General features: G+C 42.5%; 1 protein-coding gene across 1 annotated transcript; it reads left to right on the top strand.

Moving 5' to 3' along the window:
* Positions 1-809: 809 nt before the first annotated feature.
* On the top strand, positions 810-27849 carry LOC134431519 (polycomb group RING finger protein 3-like). The gene is given in 9 exon segments (XM_063179518.1): positions 810-911; positions 1524-1641; positions 7229-7325; positions 21182-21237; positions 22233-22271; positions 22274-22342; positions 27562-27582; positions 27585-27646; positions 27805-27849. Coding segments are annotated over 9 exon segments (609 nt in total).

The raw sequence follows: 27849 nt of genomic DNA, 5'->3' as shown, positions 1-27849 counted from the left end.
CAACCTCCTTTCAGGTGGAGAGCAATAAGGTTTCCCCTGAGCCTACCTTTCCCCAGGCTAAAAAACCTCCAGTTCCCTCAGCCATTCCTCACAAGTCTTGTGTTTCAGGTCCTTCTCCAGCTTCATTGCTCTTCTTTGGACACCGTCTAGCACCTCAATGTCTTTCTTGTAGTGAGGGGCCCAAAACTAAACACGGGATTCAAGGTATGGCCTTACAGATACCCAGTACATGGGGACAATCACTTCCCTGGCCCTGCTGGCCACACTATTCCGGATACAGGCCAGGATGCCATTGGCCTTCTTTGGCCACTTGGGCACACACTGGCTCATGTTAAGACAGCAGTCAACCAGTACCCCCAAGTCTTTTTCTGGTGGGCAGCTTTCCAGCCAGTCTTCCCCCAGCCTGTAGTGCTGCATAGGGTTGTTAGTGAAGACTAACCCACCACACTTGGTCAGTGTTAATTATTGTGGTGGTTTTGCATGGGAGGCATTCACAGAAGTGATGCAAAGCTTCCAACACACCTCTGGGAAAAACACATGCTAAAGATGAAAGAACCCAGGAACTTTCTCGTTCTTTTCTAGACGGTAAAGAGGAAACAGGGGTCGGACCTGGCGGCCACTGCCACAAGCCAAGGCCCCTTCCTGGGGCACCCACAACCCCCGCCCCCACCGCCCCCCCCTCCTTCCCCCGGTCATCAGCTGCTGGGTGGGGTAGGAGGCCTTGGAGCCAATGCCAGGATGGGCCGTGGCCCAGCCGGGTCAGCTGCCCAGCCTCAGGCTGGGGCCTGCTTAGCCAAGCTTCTACCACCATGGAGATTAGCCCACAACCACCAGGCAGAGGAAAAGAGAAGCCATCAGCCCCCCAGCTGCAGTTCCCGCTGCAAGCTACGGAGACAGCGAGACAGGCTGGGGTAAGGTGATCATCTGCAGGCCCCAGGTGAGATATTAACTCCTTCACTGATTCAATCCTCCCTTGAGTGAGAGAAGGAACAAAAATGCAGGCAATGTAGAAGAGCAACATGAAGACACTGAGGTCAGTGGAGAAGAAGTCAAGTCCCAGATGGGAAGGATGAGGAGATGCATTTAGTTTTAGGCTGAAATCCTCTTGTAAAGATATGGAGAAGGACTCTTTTTCCCTATATGCATGAAGGTATGGGGAGATGAAAATGTTCCAATTGTAGATATCAAGCAAAGGCCTCCATGCTAAAGCAAGCAGATGTTGAAGTAGCTGTGATCCTATGAGAAGTTTGAACAGAGAAGAAGAGTGATGAAGATCCTGTGCTCCCAGGATAAAGATTATTTCAGTATCGATTTCAGGTTTTTCACCATATAATTTTATAATATTTTAAAATTTTAGTGCTCACTCAAAATATGTGCAGAAGTATACAAGAGCTTCAAGCTATCTACATAAGCATGTCTTTATGGTGAATTATAATTACTCGCCTATTTCAAAACTACTTTTACCTCATCAGTACATCTGAGTTGCTATGTAATGTGTGGGTGACTTTTTTTTATTATTACAGATACCAAAGATGATGACTAGAAAGATTAATCTTTGGGACATTAATGCTCACATAACCTGTCATTTATGCAATGGATACCTGATTGACGCTACCACTGTAACAGAATGCTTACATACTTGTAAGTAGGAATATAATGCTGTGATTAAGTTAGAACTGTTGTTTTACTTGATGTGCTAGATGTTTTTAGTTGCTTAGTGTGTATCAGCCAGAATAAAGCAAATGCTATGCACTTATAAGTTTTCAAGAAAAATATATTGTTTTGTGAGAAGAAAATTGAAACCATAAATGGTAAATGGTGATGCATATCTTTAAGAATGTAGCTTTTCTGCTGAACATTAGAAGAAATGTGACGTGCTTTACAGAGATGATATGATGTTTCAAATTTTCTAGAAATGTTTTTTTCCACTACATCTGATTTCTAGATGCTGTTGATCAGCTTTAATGTATTTGATTTTTTTATTTCTCTTATAATCCCTTTTTAGTTCATTCTTGTGTCCCTTCTCCATGTGCTCCAAATCTGAAGTTCCTTAGTGTTCTGTTTGGAGTAAAGCATTTAGAACCCTAATCTATGTTATGAATAGATGTGGGGGTTTAGATAAGTCCCTGTCTTTTGCCCAGGCCTCCGGCAGCAGGTGGTAGCTTTATTGGGGAGGCCAGCACCTCATAAGCCACTCTCATTCACAAGTTCTTTAATAATGGTTGATTTGGTCTATTATAGAATGAATTATTTATTTAATAGACACAAAAGTAACAGTCATAAGACTTAAACTGCATACTACACAGGAATAAAGACAAAAAGAGACTACTAGTAAATAAGTAAATTAATAAATAAGTAAATAAGTAAATAAATAAGTAAATAGTAAGTAAATAAATGCAGTTAAAGGTACCATTACTTAAAGCTAGCAAAGAAATAATATAACTTAGAATCCAATGTTTCCAACAAACCAATTTATCATGAAGTACACATCAAAATCCTTTCCCTCACTTCCCAGGAAAGTAACCACAAAATCTGCATCCAAACTCTGGGGAGAAGTCTCACACCTTGTCAGGGTGTGTGCGTAGGAGGCTTCTACCTCTGTGATAATTTGTGTCCCTTTTGTAGTCTTTGTAAAACAGTGCCTCTCAGTCAAGAATTTTTCTTTTATCTCTTCCCACATCTGCTATCCAGACTAAGATGTTGATTCTTAGTTGGGGGCCTGAGCCCTTTTGGCACCAGAGATGAACCCTTGCTGGGTCTTTCACCCACATGGGTTATCTCTTCCATATGCACCAATCATCTGTAGTAGAGAGGGGGAGGACATGTCCTGCCACAGTCTAACCTTTTACTTTGCTTTGTCCCAAATTCTGTAATGCTGCCATTAACTATTAAAATTTATCTTGCTGGAGGGTCACTTTTTTGTTTTTCTAAAATGTATTTATGCCTTTGCAACCCTGAAACATGCACTGCAAGCAAGTTTGCCCAGTTCATGAAGTCCATGCCATTTCTGAGGAATGCATTTTTAGAGCAAACCTATGGGGTGTCTTGTGGAGTGTTCCTTATTAGAAATTTATGTTTTCAGAAACTTTTCTTGCCTTTGGTTTCATTCTGGGTCTTATGGTATCAATTCTGAGGGGAGACATAGCTTCACATTATGGATGGAAGGGTGGGTAGCAGCTTTTTAAAGAACAGCTGTAGAATGTTTTCATTTATACCTTTTTAGATTGTCTGTGACAAACTGAGCTGACCTGTGCTGAGTTTAGTTTGGAAGGGGCTGGTATCTCCGTATTCAAAACTGGAGGCTCTAATGATGACAAGTGAGAAGTTAGTGATTTTAGAAGATCAGTTTGGTTCTTCTGTTTACTTGTTTCAAACAGATTATGGCCTCACCCTTGCAACTGGATCTGGTAGCATATACTACTGGAGCAGACTGTAATGCAAGATCTGGGCTTCGGGGGAAAAATTAGTAGGATAGGCCCAATATTAATCTCTACCGCAACAGTAATTTAATCTTAAATATGTAAATACAATATGTAAGCAAAGCAAACATAATTATTGTTTTTGCTTTAACTGGTATTTATTCAAACATACCATCATGTCTGAGAGACAGATGGCACTACAGCTATAGTTCTCTCATCTTATTCCAGGAGGACTGTTGTAAGACTACCTAAGATTAAAGGAATTACTGTTGAGAGAAAATATGTTTAACCTTTTATGATAATAAAAAGAATATATATCATTTTGGTAGCTTGAGCTTTTTTAATTGCTGAAATTTGAGCTGGAATTCATTTAGAACTTTGACTCAGGAAAACAATACTGCAATATAGTGGAAAAAGAGTAGTACAGTTTGAAATGACAGAATTGTTTTTATTTGAATCAAATATTGTGAGGTTTTATAGATATCGCCGATGAGCAAGAAATGACACAGAATCACCAGAAGGCTGGTTTGCACAACAACAACTTTGATATGAAAAACTCTCCTCTTTTATAGACAGCTTCAACACATTCTACTTGATTGGCTAATTAACAAAAACATCTTTCTCACAAACAGTCCTTGAGAAGAACAGAAAAACAGAGTAGGAAAACACCACCTGCAGGTTGTTTATACTAACAAGTTATCATCGTTTCTCTACAACTCCCGAAAAAGTCTCACAAGTCCACTGTGAGAAAACGAATCTCGTTTTCTCACTCTCTGACCAGGCTGTCACATCCTAATATATAGACTTAGAAACAGTTCCAAAAGTATGTGCTATGTAGCATTCATTTTAAGAGTTTTTATCTATATACTAAAAACCTTTACTCATTTAATTTTTTGATTAAAGCCTATTTGTAGTGCATTTTGTGAAAGTGAAAAGTTGAATTGCATTTGAATAATATGATTCAAAGCAATGGACTTAAGGAAAAAGAAATTATTCTTTTGCCAAATGCTTATTATCATAAAACATTTTTCTTCTATGTGCATCCATGATAAAAATCAAAATGGCTACGTATTTTAAGGGCATGCAGAGTCTGTAACAACCTTTGTGAAAGCTGAAAAGAACAAGTACATATGCTACCGACCTATTTGAAATACTGTTCTAGTAGCTTTGGGAATGGAACTCTTCCAAATTTAAGCATGATTTGTTAGGAAGACTCTAACTAGATATAATTGTCTTAACATAGCTACAATGCATCACTTTTCAGAATTAAGAACAGAAATTAAGAATGTTCATTAAAAATGTTCTCCAGGTTGAACAACCCCAACTCTCTTAGACTTTCTCTATAGGAGAGGAATTCCAGCCCTCTGACCATTTTCATGGCCTTCCTCTGGACCTGCACTAATAGTTCCATGTCTTTCTTGTGTTGGAGATCCCAGAGCTGGACACAGTATTCCAGGTGGGGTCTCTCAAGAGTGGAGTAGAGGAGGAGAATGACTTCCCTTCATCTGCTGGCCACACTTCTTTTCATGCAGCCCAGGATATGATTGGCTTTCTGAGCTGCAAGTACACATTGCTCATGTCCAATTTTTCATCCACCAGTATCCCCAAGTCCTTCTCAGCAGGGCTGTTCTCAATTCATCCATCCTCCAGTCTGTACTGATGTCGAGGGTTGCAACGACCCAGATGTGGGACCTGCACTTGGCCTTGTTGAACTTCATGAGGGTCACATGGGCCCACTCCTCAAGCCTTTCGAGATCCCTTTGGATGAAATTCCTTCACAATAGTTAATCAACTGCATCACTCAGGTTGGTGTCATATGCAAACTTTCTGAGGCTGCGCTCGGTCCCACTGGGTCCTGGCTCTACACTTCACCTGGCCCTATCCCTGAAGATTGTGAATCACACCTGGGCATGATCACTGCACCTCTGTGCAGTCAGTCCATATTTTGTACATAGAGGGCATCCTCCCTACCCCTCCTTCCTTGCCTGTGCCTTCTGAACAGTTTATAGCCATCAATTGCAGTGCGATTCATCAAATGTCTGTGATAGTGATTTGATCATAGCTTTCTATCTGGACAGTGACTTCCAGCTCCTTTACTTTCTTACCCATGCTCCATGCAGTGGTATAGAGGCACTTCAGCTAAGCTACCTACCTTGTCACCTTTTTAGAGGAACATGCCCTAATCCTTTCAGGCTTTTCATAGGTTTTTCTCTGTTGGTTCCTAATACATCATCAGCTCCTGGCTCTTGTCTGGTGCTCAGAACTCCATCCCTTTCCCCTGCTAAATCTAGGTTAAAGCCCTCTTTATAAATCTGGCCAGCCTGTCGGCAAAGACCCTCTTGCCCTTCTTGGTTGGATGAATCCCATCAGCACCCAACAGACCAAGCTTCTCAAAGGTAGATCCACATTCACAGAAACCAAAAGCTTGAGTACGGTACTAGCCACATAGCCAGGCATTCACCTGTTCATTTTGTCTCCTCCTTCCTGAACCCCTTACTCTGAGAGAATAGAGGAGACTGCCACCTGTGCTCCATATCCTTTTAACATTGCTCCAAGTTACATACACTCTCTTTTAATGGTTCTAAGTTGCCTCATTGCAGTATCATTGGAGCCTACATAGAATAATAGGAGCGCAGTACCATGTATGGATCTCCCGCTCACATTCCTGAATACTGTTCTGACTGTTGAGCTCCTATTGTAACATAGCTTGAGTTCTTCTAGATGGGCATGCTTGCAGCTATGACATCCACTGCTGCCTTCAGGTGCCACAGGGACCTCCAAGTACTGTAGCGCCATGCAACCTCAGCTCTGGACAGCTATTTCAGTCCTTGCCAGGTCTATTAGTGTTTCAGTCGAAACCTTGCAGTTGTGGCAGGTGGGGACCATTTTCTTTCTGCAGGCTACTGTCTCGTAGTTCTCAGAAAAAAAATGCCCCCACTGATGCCACACTTCTGGTTAGCTGGGCCCCCTAGGGCCCAGTTATATGCAGCTTCCTGGGGTTTGAATTGGCCATGGAGACCATCAGCAACATCCAGCCCTTACTCTTCTGTTGCAGTGTGATGTAATAGCCTGTTTCAGCTATCCCAGTTCCTTCCCCAGGTGTGCTAACAACCTCTCCCTTCCCCTCCCTTGCCCCCTTGCTGAGAGCTGTCCGTCAATCTTGGCATTCCAGCAAGGGCATCGAGTGATTGGTGGAATTCAAAAGATGCCTCTCAGCCCTAGGGACATTGGGCCATCCAGGTGTCAGTTGTCCCCTGAAACTTCCCCCTCCCAACCTGGTTGGTGGGATCCCTACCCCTTCCCTCCCCCTCTCCCTGGGGTTAAAAGACACTGCAACCACGCGGTTTCTTCGTTCTGTTGGAGTTGTTGATGCATTCAGAGGCCTGTGTGCCAGGAATAAAGCTCTGGATCGAAACCCTCCAGCAGAACCCGACTCCTTTTTCCTTCACGTCACCTTGAATCCTTTCTGCCAGAGGTAAACCGGAGCTCCTGCATGCCTGGACTTGTCCCAAGCGCCCAGCTGCAGCATCCAGCTATCCAAAGGTGTCTCTGAGGTGAAACCACCTCAGCTGCCACCCTTGGTCAAGCAGCAAGGTCCAGAGGAGCCCAGGCACATTCCGTCCGGCAGTCTTGGTATTTAATTCCAATATTTCCCTCTTGCAAGATCTGTCTGTCATCTGCCAGCCAGTCTCCACAGACACAGCAAAAGGGATTCAGAGACCCACTCAGATACTGCCAGTGACTTTACAGGTTTCTTCAAACTATGTGTTGGTTTATTTTTTTATAATGAATAATGTTCTTGTTATTAGTTTTTAGAAGCTGCTTGGTGAAGTATTTGGAGGAAAACAACACCTGTCCAACATGTCAGATTGTTATACACCAGAGCCACCCATTACAGTATATCAGGTAATTGTGGGGTATGAAAGGAATAGCACAACTAGTTACTCTCTGGGCTGTACAAACTTCTAAAATTCAGCAGACTTTCTCTCTACATTTTTAAATTTGCTTATCAAAATTTAAAATATCTATAAAAAAGTTTCTTTAGAAGATAGAAGATTGATGTAAAAGAGGTAAGGTATTGAATTCTGGTGTGAATTTGCAAGTTTTTTTAAACAAATCCTTTTCTCTTGAATCAGACAAACACTAGACTTTATTGTTCGATTCCTAAGTGAAGTATAATGAGATTTAGTCTCTTCCTGTATTGCATACCTGGATCATAGAAGTTGCATATATGGAACATCAACATGAATTACATTTGTAGTAAATCTTCTGAACAATGACTGTCAATTGGATAGTGGTTTTCAATGATTGGGGGTGTGTGTTCAAAGATGTTGCAAATATACAGCGCATTATTGTTGATTTAGTCTTTCAAAGAACTGTTCAGTTCATAGATGCAGATGAGGAAGTTGGTAGCAGAAAAGTTAGAGTAGTGGCTTCAACATCTTGAATGGAAGACTTTCTGAAAGATTTGTACCTACTTCTTTCCATTCCCATACAGGGCTCCCTTACTCTGTGACCTATAATGAATGGGGTATTAAATCATAAGTTCCTTATTTTTCAGTGTATTTTCTGTTTATTTGTACACTACCTTTCTTTTTCTTCAACAGCTTCCTCTCATTTTAAAAATTTCAAAGGTATCAGTCAAATATTTATACCATCTGACTTGACTGCATCTGCATGAGAGATTTGTACCATAGCAACTTTCACTGATAGAAATGTATTGAGACAGTGCTGTTACAATAGCTGCTGTAAGATGTGTACTCTTGTCTACCTCTGTGAAAAGTTTCTTTTCATTTGTGGCACAGCTTCAAGTGTGTATGTCTCAGTTCTAGTTCAACTTTTGAAGAAGTGGCTATAGAAAATGAATTTGATTCCTTCACCACTTTCACTGAGAATTGTGCATGTCCTATAAAAGCTTTCTGAATTTCTGCTCAAAACTTTCTGTAAAGTTACCAGAATACATCCATGTGTTGCAGCATGTGTCACAGCACATGCTTCAGTTGAGACAGCCACAATATACAGAGTATCATTATACAATTTCAGGCTTTAAGCATTTACCCATACAGAGTAACACCATACCACTTCAGAAGGCATCAAGCATATGCCCATACAAAGTAACATGATATCACATCAGAAGGCTGCAAACACTTTTTCTTCTTTGCCCAACCTTTTATACCCCTCATTGTTCATGCATTGCACTTGTGTGCCTTCTGTTCCCTTTTGTGATTGGTCAGTACACCTTGGCACTTCATGTCTCATTGCTTTCAATACTGTTCACCTGCTTTTCACAGTTGTAGTCCATTAGGGATAAGGCTCAGCCACAGCCCCACTCCCAATTACCACAAACTGTGTACCTACATCCATGTATTGGTTGAGAAGCCTGTTTTCAATGCAAAGAGAGGCCTGGAAGCATATCCTCAAATTGAGTAGTTAGAAATGGATGACAGTTATTTGTGAATATGGAATGCACAATACTATGTCCTTTTAAAAATTGATCCTTTTCTTCAGTTTAAGTTCTTTGCTTTGCTACTTTGAAAAATGAAGATGCACTCCTAGAGAAGTATTTTCTTGAGCTAGTTGCAAAATACTGCCCCTTAAAGATCAGGGAGCCTTTTTCCAACCTGGTTTTGGAAGTCTGTGGTTTCTTCAATAGAGAATTAATAGGGAGGAACTTTGCATTATACCTTAGATAAAAGAATCTGAGATCTAATTCATCCCCACCCCTCTGGAGAATAGGTAAAACAAGCACATCTCATGTTTTATCATTAAGAATGCTGTTAAATTCTCACCTTAGCTCTCATGCTGATGACTAAAATAATTCCTTTAGATTTAAATGTTTTTGGAGATATTCCTGCATTTTGTAAATGACCTTTAAAAATCCTAACCTGAGAGTCAAAGCTGGGTTTTGGTATTATAAACTCTTCTGGGTTTAATGTCCTTGTAGCAGCTGAGGCTGACATTTTAGCCTGTACTGGATTTCATTTATTGTTCGTAAGTCAAGGTAATGTTCTGGTCCTTTCAGGCAACGACTTATTTTAGAGTAATACAGGAAATGGAAACTTAAACTTTGGTTGAAAACACGAGTGTTTAGAATCTTAAACAGTCCTGCTTGCCCACCATTTCCTTCCTTATGTGCTGGATCGGTCTTTTTTGTTCCACTGGTGGTTTGATCCTGGCTGGATGCCAGGTGTCCACCAAAGCTGTTCTATCATTCCCTTCCTCTACCAGGCTGGGGAGAGAAAATATAACAAAAGGCTCATGAGTTAAAGGCAAGGAGATCACCCACTGATTACAGAGGCAAAACAGACTTGACTACGGGAAATTAGTTTAATTTATTACTAATCAAAATCAGAGTGAAAAGTAAAACAAATCTTAAAAACACCTTCCCCCCCGCCCCCCACTACTCCCTTGTTTCTGTGTTCAACTTTATTCCTGATTCTCCACCTCATCCACCTCAGCAGCACAGGAAAGCAGGGAATGGGGGTTATGATCAGTTCATCATGGGCTGTTTCTGTTGCTCCTCGGGAAGAGGAGTCCTTCCCCTGCTCCCGCATGGGGGCCCCTCCCACGGGAGACAGTCCTCCACAAACTTCTCCAATGTGAGTCCCCACAGGCTACAGATCTTCACAAACTGCTCCAATGTGGATCCCTTTCCATGGGGTACAGTCCTTCAGGAACAGCCTGCTTCAGTGTGGGTCCCCCACAGGGTCACAGGTCCTACAAGGAAACCTTCTCTAGTGTGGGCTCTTCTCTCCACTGGTCCCTGCCAGGAATCTGCTCCAGCACAGGCTTCCCATGGGGTCGCAGCCTTCTTTTGGGCATCCACCTACCTGCTATGGCATGGCTCTCCTCCACGAGCTGCAGGTGCATCTCTGCTCCCTCATGGACCTCCATAGGCCATAGCAGGACAGCCTACTTCACCATGGTCTTCACCATGAGCTGCAGGGGAATCTCAGCTCTGGTGCCTGGAGCACCTCCTGCCCCTCCTTCTTCACTGACTTTGGTGTCTGCATAGTTGTTCCTCTCACATATTCTCACTCCTCTCTGGCCACAATCTTCTGTGCAATAACTTTTTATCCTTCTTTAAAATGTTATCACAGAGGCATTACTACTATCTCTGATTGGCTCAGCCTTGCAGCAGCATGTCTGCCCTGGAGATGGCTGACATTAGCTCTGCTGGACATGGGGGAAACTTACAGCAGCTTCTTAGTGAAGCCACCCCTGTAGCCCCCCCTGCTACCAGAACCTTGCCAGGCAAACTAAATACATTCTACCCCTTCCCTCTGTGAATCACATATTTAAGAATTATCATTAAGATCTGCATTTATAAACACAATCCTCACTCATGTCAGCAAAACAACAACAGAAATAATTACCCACACCAAAATCAAAATAACATCATCACAGCACTGAATGAGAGTGGACAATTTACACAGTTCACCTCTTTTCCCTTCACCCCAATCACAACAACCGCAAATCATTCCACTCTCTAGCATTTTTTACTCCGTGTTTTACCCATTACCCCTCCTAGTTACTATCCTTATATCCATTTCCTCATGATCCTGGGTTTTGGCACCAGGGTTCCACCCTTTTTAGCTAGATGAGATTCTGAGCTATATGATGTTGCTCTTGGGTAAAATACTGGATTATAAGAGCTGTCTTGTTTTAAGACAATTTAGGTGGGCAGACACTTCATAATGAGTTACATCCCATTTTAGTTTTAACCACTCCCTCTTAACCAATAAGGAGAGACGAATGTGAGAAGATATAAGTGAAAAAAGTAACAGTTTACTAAAAAAATTAAACAGCAACAGGCAAAAGAACCCAGTGATAATCACTAGTTAAAAAGTTGCTGAATCTCACGTACTCCCTGGGAACAAAGAGAAACAAAAATGGCAGACAAATATGGCACCTTCCGCAGATAACCTCGGATGAAGACACAAGGGAAAATGTCAGGCAAACCCTCTTCCACCAATAAAGAGAAATAAAGTACGAGTAGATATAAATGAAAAAAATAACAGTTTACTGACAAGCAAAACTGTAACAGGCAATTAATAACAGTAAAAAATTGCTAGATATAAAATTGCTAAATCTCATTAACTCCCCAAGAACAAAGAGACACCCAGAATGGTGCAAATACCCTTTTCAAGATGGCGCCCACCACAGGTGACTGCGTGTAGGGAGGCAAGGGGAAAATGGCATCTGACCCTTCTCTCAAGATGGCAGCCTTCACAGGTTACTGTGTGGTCTGGGAGAAAAAGGAAAAGGATGGTGGCAAAGCCTTTGAGGAAGGTACCAGCTTAGAAAGCAGTTGTAGTGGCAGATGAGAATTGCCAGCACATGTGGGGTCAATGCTGCCACCCACCACTTCCTCCTGCCACCTGGGTGCTAGACTCCGCCAGTGTTGGTGCTGTTGTCCTCTGCACTGCATGTGTGTTGGGAGGGGGAAAACCGGTCTGTTGGCACCAACACAGGGTGACCCAGCCCCAGGGACCATCTTGCTTTGCAAAGTTCCCTCCAAAACAGTTTTTGGTTGTGAAATGCAGTGTTTCCAAGTGGCTACCATTGCAAGCCTAGAAAAAAAAAAACAAAAACAACTGCCCAAAACAACATGCTCCAAAGTGGAGTCTCCACCTTCAGCGAATGCTGCCAGGACAGAGAGAGAGCTCCCTGCTTCAAGGCTCTGACATAAAAAGGGCAATGCCCTCCCTTCCTCTCCAGTTTCATTTTCTGGCTGCAGGGTCTTAAAGCAACTGTAACAAATTTTGGGCACAGATATATATGGAATACAATAACATTTTGGGCTACCCATGGCAATCCAGCAGTGAAAACAGTGTATCATCTCTCACTTTCTGGCAGCTGGTTATATGATGGTGCTTCCTCAGCATGTGTCACCTGCTCCTATTCCTCTTCTGGTGATAATCCAAAATTCTAACCTACAGGACAGTTAGTGATGATTTCCAAGATCGCAGGGTGATTTGGATTTCTTATTTGATCTCACTGTGCAATGAGAGCAATCCACTTACTTCACGTCACATCAGCAGCATGATGTGTTGCGAGGACTTTCCCTTTGACCATCCAGCCCAGCATTGGTAGTCAGGGTGCTAGAAGGAGCTGTGCTTCAGTGCCAATCACTTCTAAGGCAGCTCAAACCCCTTCATAAGCTGCTAGGATCTCTTTTTCAGTTGAGGTGTAACAGGCCTTGGATCCTCTGTATCCTGGACTCCAGAACCCCAGAGGTCACCCTTGAATCTCTCCAGGTACCTTTTGCAAGAGGCTCCAGAAAGGACCATTCCCCCTAGCTGCAGTGTAGGGCATGTTCTTTACATCCTGTCCTGACTGGCCCAACGGCTACTGCACGAGCAATCTCTTATTTGACCTGTTCATAAGCTTGTTGTTTTTCAGGATTCCACTTGAAATTGTTTTTCTTCCATGTCACAAGGTAGGCTTACAGTCTGGCTGTACTCCAGGATATGCATCCTTCCAAAACCCAGAGCACCTAGAGAAATCCTGTGTTTCTTGCTGGTCGGTGGGGACATAGCAGCTATCTTATTGATTGCAATCTGTTGGCATCCATCTTGCCATTTCACTCCTAGGAACTGAATTTCCTGGGCAGGTCCCTTGACTTTGTTTGATGGCAAAACCTGCTTTCAGAAGAATCTGGATTATTTCCCCCCCTTTCTCAAAAACCTCTTCTGCCATGTTCTCCCATACAATTATGTCATTAATGTACTGCCAGTGTTCTAGAGCCTCACCCTTTTCCAATGCTGTCTGCATCAGTCCATGGCAAATGGTGGAATTGTGCTTCCACCCCTGGGGCAGTCAGTTACAGGTGTACTGGACAACCCTCCACTTGAAAGTAAACTGTGGCCTGCACTCTGCTGCTAAAGGAATGGAGAAAAACACATTGGCAATGTTGATGGTGGCACCACTTTGCTGCTTTGGACTCTAGCTTGCTCATACTGAAGTTCCAGCATATCCGGCATCACACTCAGGGGTGGTGTGGCTTCATTCAGGCCACAATAGTCCTCTGTCAGGCTCTGTTCTCCATTAGACTTATTCACAGACCATATGGGGCTATTGAAGGGTGAGCAAGTCTCTCTGACCACTCCCTGGCTCTCCAGTTAATGAATCATCTTATGGCTGCAGATAATGGAGTCTCAGTTCATGCAGTATTGCTGACAATGCCCTGTTGTGGTGGTGATCGGTATCTGTTGTTCTTCAACTCTCAGGAGTCCTACAATAGAAGAGTCCTCTGAAAGACCAGGCAAGTTGTTAAACTGTCTAATGTCTTCTGTCCCCACAGCAGCTATCTCAAAAGCCCACTGATGTCCCTTTGGGTCTTTGAAATACCTACTCCTGAGGTAATCTAGGCAAAGAATACATGGGGTCTCTGGACCAGTCACAATAGGTTGTTGCTTCCACTCCTTCCCAATCAAGTTCACATAAACTTTAAATAGAGTCAACTGCTGAGACCCCTCCTATCACCCCAGCAATAGAAACAGGTTCTGCTCCCACGTACTGATGATATCAGAGTACACTGTATGGCAGTATCAACCAAAGCCTTGTATTTTTGTGCTTCAGATGTGCCAGGCCATCAGATACATACAATCCAATAGACCAAATTTTCCCTGGCCTCTACCTGGCTAGAGGCAGGGCCCCTCTGGTTCTGGCCACCGTTCCCTCCCTGCGCACACATTCTGAGGGTCCGTTCAAGGGGATCAGACATATCATCCTCCATTCTGTTATGCCTAGCAGCTCAGTCACTGGAAACTGTATCTACATTCATTCTGTAGAACTCCCTCTTCTAGTAGTTTCCTCTTTCAGCTTACACACCCGCGCTACGAGGACACAATTACATTTTCCATCCCATCTTCTCATGTCTTCCTGTTGTGGGTTGATGCTGGCCAGATGCCAGGCACCCACAAAAGCCACTCACCCACTCCTCTGCAACTGAACAGAGAAGAGAAAATATAATGAAAAGTTCATGGGTTGAGATAAGGACCAGGAGAAATCACTCATCAAATACCATCACAGGCAAAATAGGCTCAACTTAGGGATATAAAGTGAATTTATTTATAACAAAATCAGAGCAGGATAATAAGAAGTAAAATAAGCCCTTAAAAACACATTCCTCCCACCCCTCCTGTCGGTTTCTCGGCTGTTTAGGTGGCCTGGAAAGGCCCAGGGTGGCCTTGGACAGCCCGGCGCTTCAAAGGACGAGAAGAGACTTCTGATCTTTTCTCGGTCTCGGTGTTTATTAATTGTTTATCTAAAAGATTTTCTTTCAGCCCAACAGAGGTCTGCACAGCAAGCCAGCCATGAGCACACTGAGAGCCCCCGGGGCGGTCACTTATCTTTATACCCGAAGTTACGTATACAATATTTATAATTTTTCCCCAATACCTTCTACCCTTATTAACCAGTGCACTTCTAGTAATAACCAATCCCAAAGTGCCAACATCACCACAGAAGATGGAGGCCAAGAAGAAGAAGAAGAAGGACAGGACACGCCCCAATTCCTCCATCTTACTTCTTTAGACCCCCCTGTACAGAAATCCTAAACCCTGTGTTTTACACTCTAATTAACTTATCCCTTCACCATTCACCCAGTGAAATCCTCCTATCCTCATACAGGTGTCGTCTCCTGTGTAGGATCAAAGTCCTGCCACCAGACACTTCTGGCAACATTCCAGGACTCCCGAGCCCCCCAAGGGTGGTTTCGGCCACTCTGCACCTCCGTCCTGAGGTGCTGAGATCCCACACCCTCCCTCCTTCCCAGCTCTACATCCTACCCCAGGGTTGCAAGGAGATGGAATGGGGGTTATGGTCAGTTCATGACCTGTGGTTTCTCCTGCTGCTCAGGAAGAGGAGTCGTTTCCCTGCTGCACTGTGGGGTCCTTCCACAGGAGACAATTCTCCGCTAACTTCTCCAACGTGAGTTCATCTCACAAGCAACAGCTCCCTGCAAATTGCAGCAGCGTGAGCCCATTCCACAAGCAACAGTACCCCTCAAACTGCTGCAGTGTGGGTCACTCTTACCATGGGGTGCAGTCCTTCAAGGACAGGCTGCTCCAGCATAGGAACAGGGCCCCTTTCTCCACAGGTCTCCTACAGGATCACAGCCTCCTCCAGGCATCCATTCAGTCTGGCATGGGACTCCTCCCCTGGCTGAGGATGGATCTCTGCATCCCCGTGGATCTCCATGGGCTGCAGGGGGACAGACTGCTTCATCGTGGTCTGCACCACAGACTGAAGAGCAATCTTGGTTACAACATCTGGAGCACCTCCTCCCCCTCTTTCTCCACTGACCTTAGTGTCTGCATAGTTGTTCATCTCACATGTTCTCACCCTGCCCTTCTCTGGCTGGAATTAAAACTGCACCCCAACCTTAGTTTTGATTTTCTTCTTAAATATACTATCACAGAGGCATTACTGCCATTCTTAATTGGCCCAGCCTTGGCCAGTGGCACGTCCATCTTTGGAGCCATCAGGGATTGGCTCTGCCAGACATGGCAGAAGCTTCTAGCAGGCTTCTCACAAAAGTGATTTCTGTGGCTCACTCACTACCAAAAATCAGGCCCTGCAAAACCAATATACTTCCCTATGCTCACACAGGAAGAACCACAGGTTACCTCATGGGGTGTACCTCCTCTCCCTAGCCAGGGGAATCCTGCTTCTGATTGCAGGGGCTCTGGTGTGTACTGATAAAACTTGGGAAAGGCCCTCTAAGTTTCTTGCTGAGTTTCTGATGTCTCTAATTCTCTCTTCCAATTTCTGCATATGCTTAGCCAAGTCTGTTTCCACTGCTGAGACTTGGGCTCTTATCAGGGCATGGAGAGTGTCTTTATATGTCATGTTTTGACATGGACAGGAAGTAGGTTTTTTTTTTTTTTTTGGGATATGCTGTGGTCACCAATAGGTGTTCAGATTTTAATATTGGCACCTGGTTTAGCCACTGAAGTTCGGACACGCCTCTGAGAACACACAGGGGTTAAAACCAGAGCTGCTCCGCTGGGAGGCTCTCTTGGGACTTCGGCGGGAAAGAGGTCGGATCCCCCTCCCCCATTCAGCTGCTGCTGCTGGGCGGGGGAGGGGCAGCCATGCAGTAGGCCTGGGCCTGGACAGAGATGGGAGGTGAAGAGGCCCTTGAGGATGGAAGGGTGGAGGAGCACCAAGAGACATCAGGCAGCCACCTCCCCCCCTGCCCAGGAGAGAGAGAGAGGGAGAGCCGGCGTCTGAATTTGATAGCGGCTGGCTGAGAAGGAGAAGGGGGGGTGTGGCGAGAAGGTGCCCGGCAGGGCAGCGTGGGAGTTCCAGAGCTCCGGACAGGCATGAGACTGAGATATTTAACCCTTTTCTTGCATGATAGAAACCTTGAAAATGCTGATCCTCCTGGAGCTGAATGAGAAGAGAGATAAGAGATGAGATAAGAGGGAATGGGCCACGAGGGAAGTGCAGAAGACTCTTGAGTGGGGGGAGAGATGATGGAGTGGCCTTTTGGCTGGACTTTTCTTGTGTGGCCATAGACAGAACCATTTTTTTTTTCCTGTGACACAGAGACTGCATTTAGGGGGAGGCAGTGCCTCAGAACAAGGAGGGTTCCGTGAGGGTACCCCTCGGCCCCAGGGGGTGAAAAAATTGGGGGGGGGACAAATGTCCCGAAGGAGAGACTGTGCCTTTTTTTTTTTGAATGAGACAAGGCATCCTTGAAAGACAGCCCTAGAAGCAGCTCTGATCCATGCACAGTGGTGAGAGTACTGGGCATGGAAGGAAGATGTCACGATGGCAAAAGGATTTTCCAGGCAGTGCTGAGTGACATGGAAACACACGAGGTTTCAACGGTGTTTCCAGGGGAAGCCTATGGTACAAGAAGGACTCCTCTCCTCTTGATGAACTGAAGATTGAGTATTCTAAAGGGTGATGCCAGACTGAGAGTTGGTGATTTGGGGGGAATGTATTGCATTGGGAAATTTGATGGGGGGAGGAGGAAAATGCTTTTGTAAGGTTTTAATTTTCCTTGTGTGTTTTTTTCTTTCCTTGTAGTTTAGTTATTTTCTTGTAGTTTAGTTAATAAAGTTTTCTTTATTTCTAAGCAGGAGCCTGCTTTGCTTATTCCTGGTCACATCTCACAGCAGACACCAGGGAGAGGGTATTCTCATGGGGGCACTGGCATCGTGCCAGCGTCAAACCATGACAATATGTCTGGAACCTTCTCGTCATAGCACCCATTGTCTCCCTCATTCCATCGCAGCATCACTAGGAATTGGGAGTATGCCTGTGTCCCAAGTCACACAAGTTTAATCCACATCAGTGTTGTACATTTTACCAGGTCTAGACTCTTAGTGGGTTGGTTGTCATCTGAGAAAAGGATCTCTAGCACAGCCAGTTCCCGCAAGTGTTGGATTCCTTGCTCCATGGTCTTCCAAGGGCCTTGCTGCAGCTGGAGATCTTCTGGGCAAAGGTATTTCTCCTTCACACTTGCTAAGACTCGCGTCCAGAGGCTGAGAGGTTCTGGCCTCCTCATGATCCCTTGGTCAATACCCACATCACATGACAGAGATCCCAAGTGCTTTGCTTCAGTACCATCCAAAATTGTACCACCACCTGCAGTGTCCCAGACTCAGAACAACCAGCTCAATATAGACTTGTCAGTTCATTGTGTAAGGTCTTTCCTCAGATTGCAGATATTTTCTAAGGATAAAGATTCAGTCATTATTTCTGGTTCTGATTCCTCTGCTGGCTGTTAGGGTGCTGCCTCCCCATCGTCATCCATCAGGCTAATGGATATGGTCTTATATTTTCTCCTCTGGACAGGGGTAACTGCTTTTGGCCTAGGCTGTCTTTCTGGTTTAACTGCAGCCTGAGTGGCCATGGTGTCTACTGATTTTTTCTACTTCCCCTCTGGCCGTAGCTGCTGCTGTACAGTATTGAGCAGCATGCAATAAGCATTAGCCAGGGCCCAGCACAGTGCAATGAGCTGTCATTGCAATTTTCTTTCATATATTCTGTTACCTTAGCTGGGTTCTGTATTTGTTCAGAGAGGAACTTCCAAACTACTGGGGTAGAGTATTTCTTCAGAATCTGGCCTATATCCTCCCACATTCCATGCCACTCAGGATTTTCCACCAATTGGGCAGATCTCTGGGCAACCTACTTGAAAATCTCAGTCCTGATTCTAAATGTGTTGTAGTTCATATGGAGGAGACATAGCAGAATTAGCAACAAAAATATGGTGTCTTTAACATCGAGAGGAAATTCAACATTCTCAAAAAGTGATGTGTCAGACATGAAAGAGGAGAAAGGTAAAAAGCTGGGAAAAATCATTCCCTACTGTTCTCCCAAGAAGCTGGGTGTGATTATTAATATACCCCCAAAAGTAGCAGCCAAGACCAGGACAGGCAAACAGCAACACATCCCAAATGATCTTCATTGCCTCTGATGTTATCTTTATATAAACTGATATCGCAGAGTATATCAACAAAGTAATCTTGGTTTGTGTCACTGGTCCAAAAAAGATCCGTATTGCAGGCAAATTTTACCATATATATGGAGAATTATGCAAGCTTAGGTGCCACATCCCCATTATTAGACTGAGCGGCATGGTTACCAGTGAGTTCTTTACCTAATACAAAAATGTTTCAGTCAAAATTATTATTTTTTAACTTTCTGTCTCACGCCTCTTTAGTTGGGCCCCAAAGTTGCTTTGGTTTAAGACAATTTAAGTGGGTAGACACTCCAAAATGCCTTACCTTCCCTTTTAGATTCAACCATTCTCTTATCATCAATGAGAGATGAGTGTGAGTAGACATAAGTTAAAAAATAAAAGTTTACTAAAACACCAAAATACAACAAACAACTGAATGAGGAAAAAGGACAGCATGCTGGGAGTAGGTGCCACAGCAACCACAAGCTCATCTGCAAAATGGCTGCTCTGCCTTTTATACCATTGGGGGTTTCATCAGGCAACCCTGGCCTCTTCTAAAGTCTGTCAGTCAACTCTTCTTTGCCATTTATTGGTGGAGACTACTTTCTTGCAACTTGATTGGAGGTCAGGTGTTGTCATGCTGCACCTCCTAGTAACAAGCCTTCCCTCCTCCCAAATGCCCCATGCAAGGGGCACAGGTACACACCCTCCTTCCACATGTCTCAATTACCAAGGCTGTCCCTTGGCAACCATGGGGGAGGAAGGGGAGGGGAGAATATGGGGAGAACAGAGGCCATCAAAACAACAAATAACAACAACATAACTGTGCAGCAATAAAACTTCTCTTAACATACACATAATATTCATCCCTTAATTGCGAGAGCCAACCATTGCATTACCCATCTATAACAAAAACACTAGTTACAAAGTTGCTGAATCTTGTGGACTCCCTGGGAAGAGAGAGAAACAAAAATGGCAGACAAATCCTCCCCCCTAAGATTGCACCCTCCGCAGACAACCTCATGTGCAGACAACAGAGAAAAACAACACAGAAACCAAACCTACAAGATTACAAAAACTCCCTCTTCCCCCCAAACGACAACCAACAGGGAAGAAGGACGCAACAAAAAGAAAACCTAGAGTTCAAAAACAGCCAAATGCTCCTCTTATCTCTTCAGCGTCTGGAATTCGTGGAGGCACTTCGCCTTCTCCTCGTCAAAAGTGGCTGGCAGCCTGCTGGGGCAACTTATACTCTATACCTTCCCGCTTCAACCAGGTGCTGCTGGTAGGCCGGGCTGACTGTATGGAGCAGGAGCTGTTCCATTTTTCTCAGCGTGGTGCCACAGATGTAGACAGGTATATGCGAAATTTGTCTTAAAACAGCCTAGGATTGCAAAATGCAGTTTCTTGTAGACCTAAGCCAAGAAAGGAGGTCAGAGAGAAAAAATAGGCGACTTCTGCCTTGCACCATCACAGCAGCTTCCCCACGAGAACGAAAGGGCAAGGCAAGAGAGCCTTTCTGCTTGAGCGACCCCAATCTTAAGACCAGACCTCCATGGTTCTGTTTCCAGCCACTGGGTCTTAAAGAGACAGTAACAATTTTTGGCATAGCACAGATCGATATGGAATACATTTTGGGTTACCCAGGACAGTTCAGTCCATGTTTTGTCTGTTACCTCTTCCAATTACTATCCTTATCTCAAACTCTTCATCATCCTGGGTTTTGTCACCAGGGTTCCACCCTTCTTAGCTAGATGGGATGCTAAGCTGTATGACGTTGCTCTTGGGTAAAATGTTGGATTATAAGTGCAAATGCAAATTTTCATTCCTTTGTTCTCTTCTTTTTCCCTATCAACTTTTTTTCCTCGTGATTTCGAAAAAGCCCAGTACAGTTAATTAAGCAACCTAGCAACATAAGAGATTAATTAAAAGGGATAAGAAACAGTTTGGTTTCTAGAAACAAGTGTCTAGAAACAGAAAATAAAAAATACCTTGTCAAAATTATAAAGGAATTTTGAGAGTTATGTTACCGAAACACATCCAGGTTTATTGGCATCTCTCACGGGATGCCATCCTTTGCATCATAATGACCAACCTTCCTAGCATTTCTGTTAAACTTTTGTCAGTTCTTAGATAAGACTGAACCTTATCTTCAATCTTTCCTTGTTGCTGTTATTTCATGTTTGATATTTCAGTTACTCAACATAGATATTTTTATTTCTTACAAGACTTTAGAGGTTTGCAGAGTTGATTTAATACTGAATCTCTTTAAGAGAAATATTTCGAATTAAGATGGCTAATTTAAACCTTTAATTTTTCTTTTTTTCCCTGCTAGTCGTGATAGAACAATGCAAGATATTGTTTACAAACTTGTGTCAGGCCTCCAAGAAGGTACGTTTTCTACTATGACCAATTTTTACTGAATATTAGATTTAGACATAGTTCCCTTATATTAATCAAAGGAGGAAGTGATGAACACGTTCATCAAGGGATGAAAAACACCATCTCCACTTGCTCCAGTTTTAACACTACTTTTCCTCTGAACTTCATTCTTTCTTTAAATTTTCTATTTGTACTAGCAGTATTACTGAAAAAACTTCAGGAATGAAAAATGCTGGTGTTATTTCAGGGAAGAGTAACATTATGTAAATTTAGTTGGCACTGCAACTTTTTCATGTTGGCATTCTATAATTTGCATGCATTCTTTTTTAATAAATTGTGTACATATTCATGTCAGTTTTGACAGCTTTGCAGGCTTCTCAGAGGTAGAATAGTAATGTAGTATAGCTTTGAGTTTCAGTGAATTTTTCTTCTAAGATGTACTTAAATCCTTTGCTGATGGGTACATTTGTATTTGTGTTCTTATAATCTACTTTGACAATGAATCTGTAGAACTAATTGTTCGGTATTATTTTTCAACAGTGTGTTGCTACAATTATTTAAGTAGAATATTTCAATCCATTTAAGCTCTCAAGTGAGGACATTATAGGAGATTTATAAACAATTTTATGTGAAGATTTTTTTAAAATTGTTTCTGGGATATTGGAAATTGGAAATATGGATAAATATTCAAAACAAGTATTTTTTGACAGAAATATTGAATGTGGAAAACACAAAGCATGCTATAGTATTTAAAATATATTTAATATATAATAACAGAATGGTGTAATGATAGCTCTTCAAATGACTTGGTAGTATTCTGGCTCTCAAGAATAAGATTTTGGTTAACTCAATTATGGCAGCAAGAGTAGAGAAGTAGCAAAAAGGGCTAATACCACTTCCTGCCTGACAAGCTTCTTTTACAGAACAGAGGAAGGTTTTGGAATACCATGAAAAATATTCTGGTAGAACATTATTGCTAAACTAATATTTACAATTTTAAACAGTGGAAATGAAAAAGCAGATGGAATTCTATCACAAACTGGGTAGGAAGTACCAGGGGACATCAAAGGGGAGAAGTGCTCTGCAAAACATCATCTAGAATCACATCACAATGGTAAATGGTCTTATGTTTATTGTCTTGGTGGGGGATGCAGACAGCCATTAAGCTGATGAGCTGATGAAAGGATCTGTCAGAGGTAGGTGTCTAGCTAATATACATTATCACTCATTATTGTTGTGTGATAATGTACAAGGCTTGTATGTGCTCATATATTGGACTATTGTCTTAGTTTAAAAAAATTTATGGGGCAGAAACTCTGAAATAAGTTATCTCCCCTTAGTTTTCAACCTCTCCCATCTACCAATAAGGAGAGACAAATGCAAAGATATATAAGTTTAAAAATAACAGTTTACTAAAAGAAAACAGCAATAACCAAGAGATTCAAAGGTGAATGGTTCAACCCTTACCCATAAATGCAGAGGTCCCCCTAACTGTCCTGGGGAACACAGACAAAAATGGCAGAGTCCCCTCTCTGGGCCATGTGGCCAACAGAGAGAACAAAGGAAACAACACGTTGTCAGGAAAATTAATCCACAAACACCAGAGGTTTATTTCCAAAATGGAGACATAGGAGTCCTGTAACACTATTAGAATAAAGAGAGAGGTCAGGGGCATTTCCCATGAGGTCTCTCAAATTTTTAGAAGACACAGCCTCCTTTTTATCCTAATTTCCCGGCTGCATTTCCCTTCTCTCTTTCCCCATTGGCTGAGGTACTTGAGAGGTACAGACTTCCCAGAAAGCCTGAGAATCCCTTCTAATGTATACCCCCTGCTTTATCTTTTCCTTGTGTCAATCAGTGGAATTCCTATGAAATTTATGGTTCTTCCCATTGTTTCTTTCATCTCTCAGTATCCAATTTAATTTAACAGTAGACCTACAGTTTGTAAAGACAAACTCTCTCATTCCATTAATCAGTCAGTGGAATCCTTCCCATTGTTTCTTTTATCTCTCAGTATCTAATTTATTTACCAGCAGACCCACAATTTGTTTGTAATGACAAGTCCCTCATTCCTTTCAAATGAGCCTCCAGCCTCCGGAGTTCCAAAGCTCCCTTCTCCCCCCAAACAACAGGGGAAGGGAAAAAACCAAAACTTGGAAAAACTGTTTTGTCTGAAAGGAGTCAATGCTAGTCACTGTGAAGTCGGACAAAGGTGGGAACAACACTTTCAAAGTCAAGCAGCAAAAGCTCCACTTTAATGTTCAAAGTGTTAGGAAAATTAATCCACAAACATCAGAGGTTTATGTCCAAAAAGGAGACAGAGGAGGCCTTTGACTTTATTTGAATAAAGGGAGAGGCTGTGGGGCATTCCCCTGGGGTCTCTCAAATTTTTGGAGGATGCAGCCTCCTTTTTATCCTAATTTCCCAGCTGCATTTCCCTTCTCTCTTTCCCCATTTGCTGAGGTACTTGAGAGGTACAGAATTCCCAATGTTATAAATGATCAAATTGTGAGCCAAAATTATCAAAAATTTCAAAAATATTTATTAATTTGTTTGCGCGACCGAGTTTCAGTCTCCGAGACCACCACAGCCAAAGAGACAGCCTCGAGCCCGGGATTGACGCTGGGTGATCGTGGACCTGACCCCTAGAGTGTCAGAGTCTCCCCCTGGTTCACAAATGCTGCTTCTTGCAGCGAGGTTTTATACAGTTTATTGTGCCCAAGGCAAAGATGACCAAATTTCCTTTGTAACTCTTCACATGCATCGCTGTTCCTTTCAATGTGCAGAGCTGGACAAAAGCCAGTTCCAGGTGTGCAGTCAGTGTCAATAGGCTCTGGGAAAGCCATGTATTCATTCAGATGTATAAGTTTGGGCCGCTGACTATCTTGATTGGTGCAATCGGCAAGGCGATAATCGCTCTTGGGTGGCTCCCCGAGGACTCACTCACTCAGAATACGGGTGATCATCGCCCTGGAAGCTTCTATTCTTACATTAAGGCGTCGATCATTATCTTAACTTGTGTCCCGGAATTCGTTGTAATCTGAATAGACAGCTGCTCCCAGCCGGAGTGGTCAGAGACATAGTTTTTGGATCTTGCAATATTTTATACCATACATTAATAGCATGAATTATCCCTACCATATATTACACTGATATGCCTGGTTCCAAAGATTTCCCTCTAATGTATAACCCTCCCTTTTAATTTTTAATTCTTATGGAATTTAGGAGTTTTTCTTCCCCATTGTTTCTTTCATCTTTCAATGTCTAATTTCATTTATCAGCAAACCTAAAGTTTATTTGTAAAAGCAAATATCTTTTTCCATTCATCAATCAGTGGAATCCTTCCCATTGTTTCTTTTATCTCCCAGTAGACCCACAGCTTGTTTGTAAAGACAAATCCGCTATTCCTCTCAAAAGCCTATTTTTATACGGTTTTCAAAAGCATTGTGTTTAATTCTGATTAGTTAGTAACTTTCTTGCCACTCGATTGGTTAATAGGTGCTCATATGCGTACGAGCTAAGGTTCTCTTCTTCCTCGGATGTTTACATTTTTTCTTCACGGATTCTCAAGGGTAGAATCTTCTTCCCCACAGGTGCAAACTGTCTTCTCACAAAAATAGATTGTTATAAAAACTGTTTCTCACTATTACAATTCTTTTCTCACTGGAACTTATTAGGCTAGCTGTTAGCTTAGCTGAAGTAACAAGGCCTGATTTTACAAGGCCTTTCTTTTATAAGGTTTACCTATATGTAGCAAATGCTGCTGAAATGCTGGAAGAAACTTCCTGGCAGTTGCAGGGCCGACCCCCTCAGCAGCTGACAACTTATGAAGCAGCTACAACCTCCTGGCATGGCAGAGAAAAAGTGGTGGACTGCTGGCAGTGGCTGGAAAGTTGTGGAATGGGTCCAACCCCCAGCAACGGGCGGCTGTGGGCATCAGTGGACAAGCCCCCCCCTTCCCCCTCCCTCAGCAGGCAGCCGTGGTAAAGGCCTTGTGAAATCTTCCAGGGCACAGAGACAACAAAAGAGAGAGCTCCGTGTATCTGTTCCCTGTTTTTAAAGGGACTCAGCACACCTTCCCCTTCAGTGAACCCGGGTAAAGCACAGAGGTTCTGGGTCTTAAAGAGACAGTAAACAGACTTTGCATATTGACATGTGAAATGCACAATTTTGCATCACCTAGGACAACTATATACAAGAACTCACCTCTTTTGAACTCACCATCTATGTCTCAAATAGTTTTGCATCACACTTGTTTATAGAATGGGTTCTTTTAGCTGGCTGTACTGTGTTCCTGGTGAAGCTCTTCAGTAGTATCTATGTGGGAACTATGATAAGAAAAAGGTAATTTTACTGAGACCTTAAATTGCATTAACTTCAGAAACTGATGATGTTATGTCTGTCAGGAAAATTAATGCAAAGACCAGAGGTTTATCTTAAAAAAGGAGACAGAAGAGTCCTGTTACTTTATTCGAATAAAGGGAGAGGCCATGGACATTTCCCATGGGGTCTCTCAAGTTGTTGGAGGATGCAGCCTCCTTTTTATCCTAATTTTCCTGGCCACATTTCCCTCTCTCTTTCCCCATTGGTTGAGGTACTTGAGAGGCACAGACTTCCCGAATTGCCTAATACAGATCCCCTTCTAATGTGTACCCTCCCCCCTTTTCTTCTTCCTTATGTCTCTGTTCTTTTTCTCTAAGTCTATGGATTTAGCAGTCTTGAGTGAGTAACAGTCTGTGTCAAATAGTGAAATTCCTATGGAATTTATGGTTACACCCATTGCTCCTTTCACCTCTCAGTATCTGGTTTTATCTACCAGCAGGCCCACAATTTGTTTGTAAAGACACTTCCCTCTCATTCTTTTCAAGTGTAATTCTGTGATAGAAATGCTGTGGTGGTTATACCCAAAATGTATGTGCATGTGAGAGATATGCTACTCACGTCCAAAAATTTAGAAAGGTTTATTAAACCTTATCAAAAATACAACTGAAGACTGAATTGTGAAAAACACCAATCACTTGTTTTTAAAGTTTAAAAAGTTTAATGATAATAAAATGGTTATAAAAACGGCAATATAAATAGAGTAATAATAATTTGGACAAGTTTGATTTGGACAATATGAGACAGTAGAAACAAAGAGTTACAGATGTCTGGGTACATTTTTCTGGGTAAAATAAGCCCGAAAAAGGACAAACGCCAACAGAGGATTAACCCTTGAAAACAATAGCCTGTTGCATATTCATACACCTCATACATGATGCATAAATTCCATTCAAACATAAGATTATGTCTGGTCAGTGTCAACTTCTTCCTCTTAATCCTGATGGCATCTTCAGGGTTGAGCAAGGCAGGAAGAAGTTCATTTCTTCTGATAAGAGCGCAATAAATTCTTTTTCTCTGAAAGATTTAGGTGTCCTGTGGCTGCTATCTTGCTGCAAGTCCTTTCCTTTAAAAAAGTATCTTACATAGCATAGTTTCTATTTTAACATTATCTTATAACCTAAAGCTATATTTAACACACTGCTTAAAAAAATTAATACAGCATAACTTTCTAACATAACACATACAATATTCATTTTAATATTTGCAAAAAGCCAATCATAAAATACACATTTTTCACGGAATAGAGAAAATATTATGGCGCCAGAAGCAAATGATTTTTCCTACCATGAGCTCCCCCACACAATGGAGGTTTTGCATTTTAACTCTTTTGCCCCTTCCAGAGTTCTGTCCACTGACTCCTTCTTTGCTGTCCAGTGGAGTTTACTTCCTTAAATCTTGATTGGAGGTCAGGTGTTGCCATAGTGACAAGCCGACCCTCCCAAATGGCCCAAACCCAGGCAGTCCCCAATAACAACACAAGGGGGTGAAACATAACTATAAATCTATAAAACTCTTCTTAACATATATACATGATATTTGCCCCAATTGATAATTGTGAGAGTCAATCATCGCATTACTCATCTATCACATGCGTGTTTGTGTTTTTATCAAAGAGTTAACGAATTCTCAAATTTGTGACTGCCAGGAAAGCATGGCAGTTTTACAGAATAGTGAATGAGTCTTGATAAATTTGTAGCAGTGTCTTGAACTGATTTTCTGGGAAGCTTTGGATTACTGTCTACATTCTCACTACCAAGACTACAGCTGCTTTCCAACTTTTTTCCTGGTTACAAAAGACGCTGATCATGCTCTGACAAGTCTAATTACTTAAAAAACCAAACCCAAACAAAAACCCCACAGTTGCTCTTATAGTCTTGACTTTGTTTCAGGATTACCTGTCATTTGATACATATAATTTAATTACTCTAATGCTCTGCTTTCTTCTGAAAGGAGAAACTAAACGTGATGGAAATTCAAACAAACTACTGAAGAAAAACAGGAAGAAGACAATGACTATCATCAAAGTGATGAACAGGTGGGCTTACTTCTAATATAGGAGATTTGTTAGTTTTATTTTCCACTTCCACTTTAAATTATTATTTTCCTTAGATAAACTTTTTCCCACTGACAGAGACAATATACAACAGACTTCCATGTTTTTGTGTAAACTTGAGCTTCATCTTTTTTGTTTAGGTAGGTGTGGAGAAGTTTGGTTTAGAGAATTTCGTTAAGTTTTGA

This window comes from Melospiza melodia, chromosome W (genome assembly GCF_035770615.1).
Source record: "Melospiza melodia melodia isolate bMelMel2 chromosome W, bMelMel2.pri, whole genome shotgun sequence".
Classification (NCBI taxonomy): domain Eukaryota; kingdom Metazoa; phylum Chordata; class Aves; order Passeriformes; family Passerellidae; genus Melospiza; species Melospiza melodia.
Note: the sequence above shows the minus strand (reverse complement) of the source record. Positions and strands in the feature narration are given on the sequence as shown.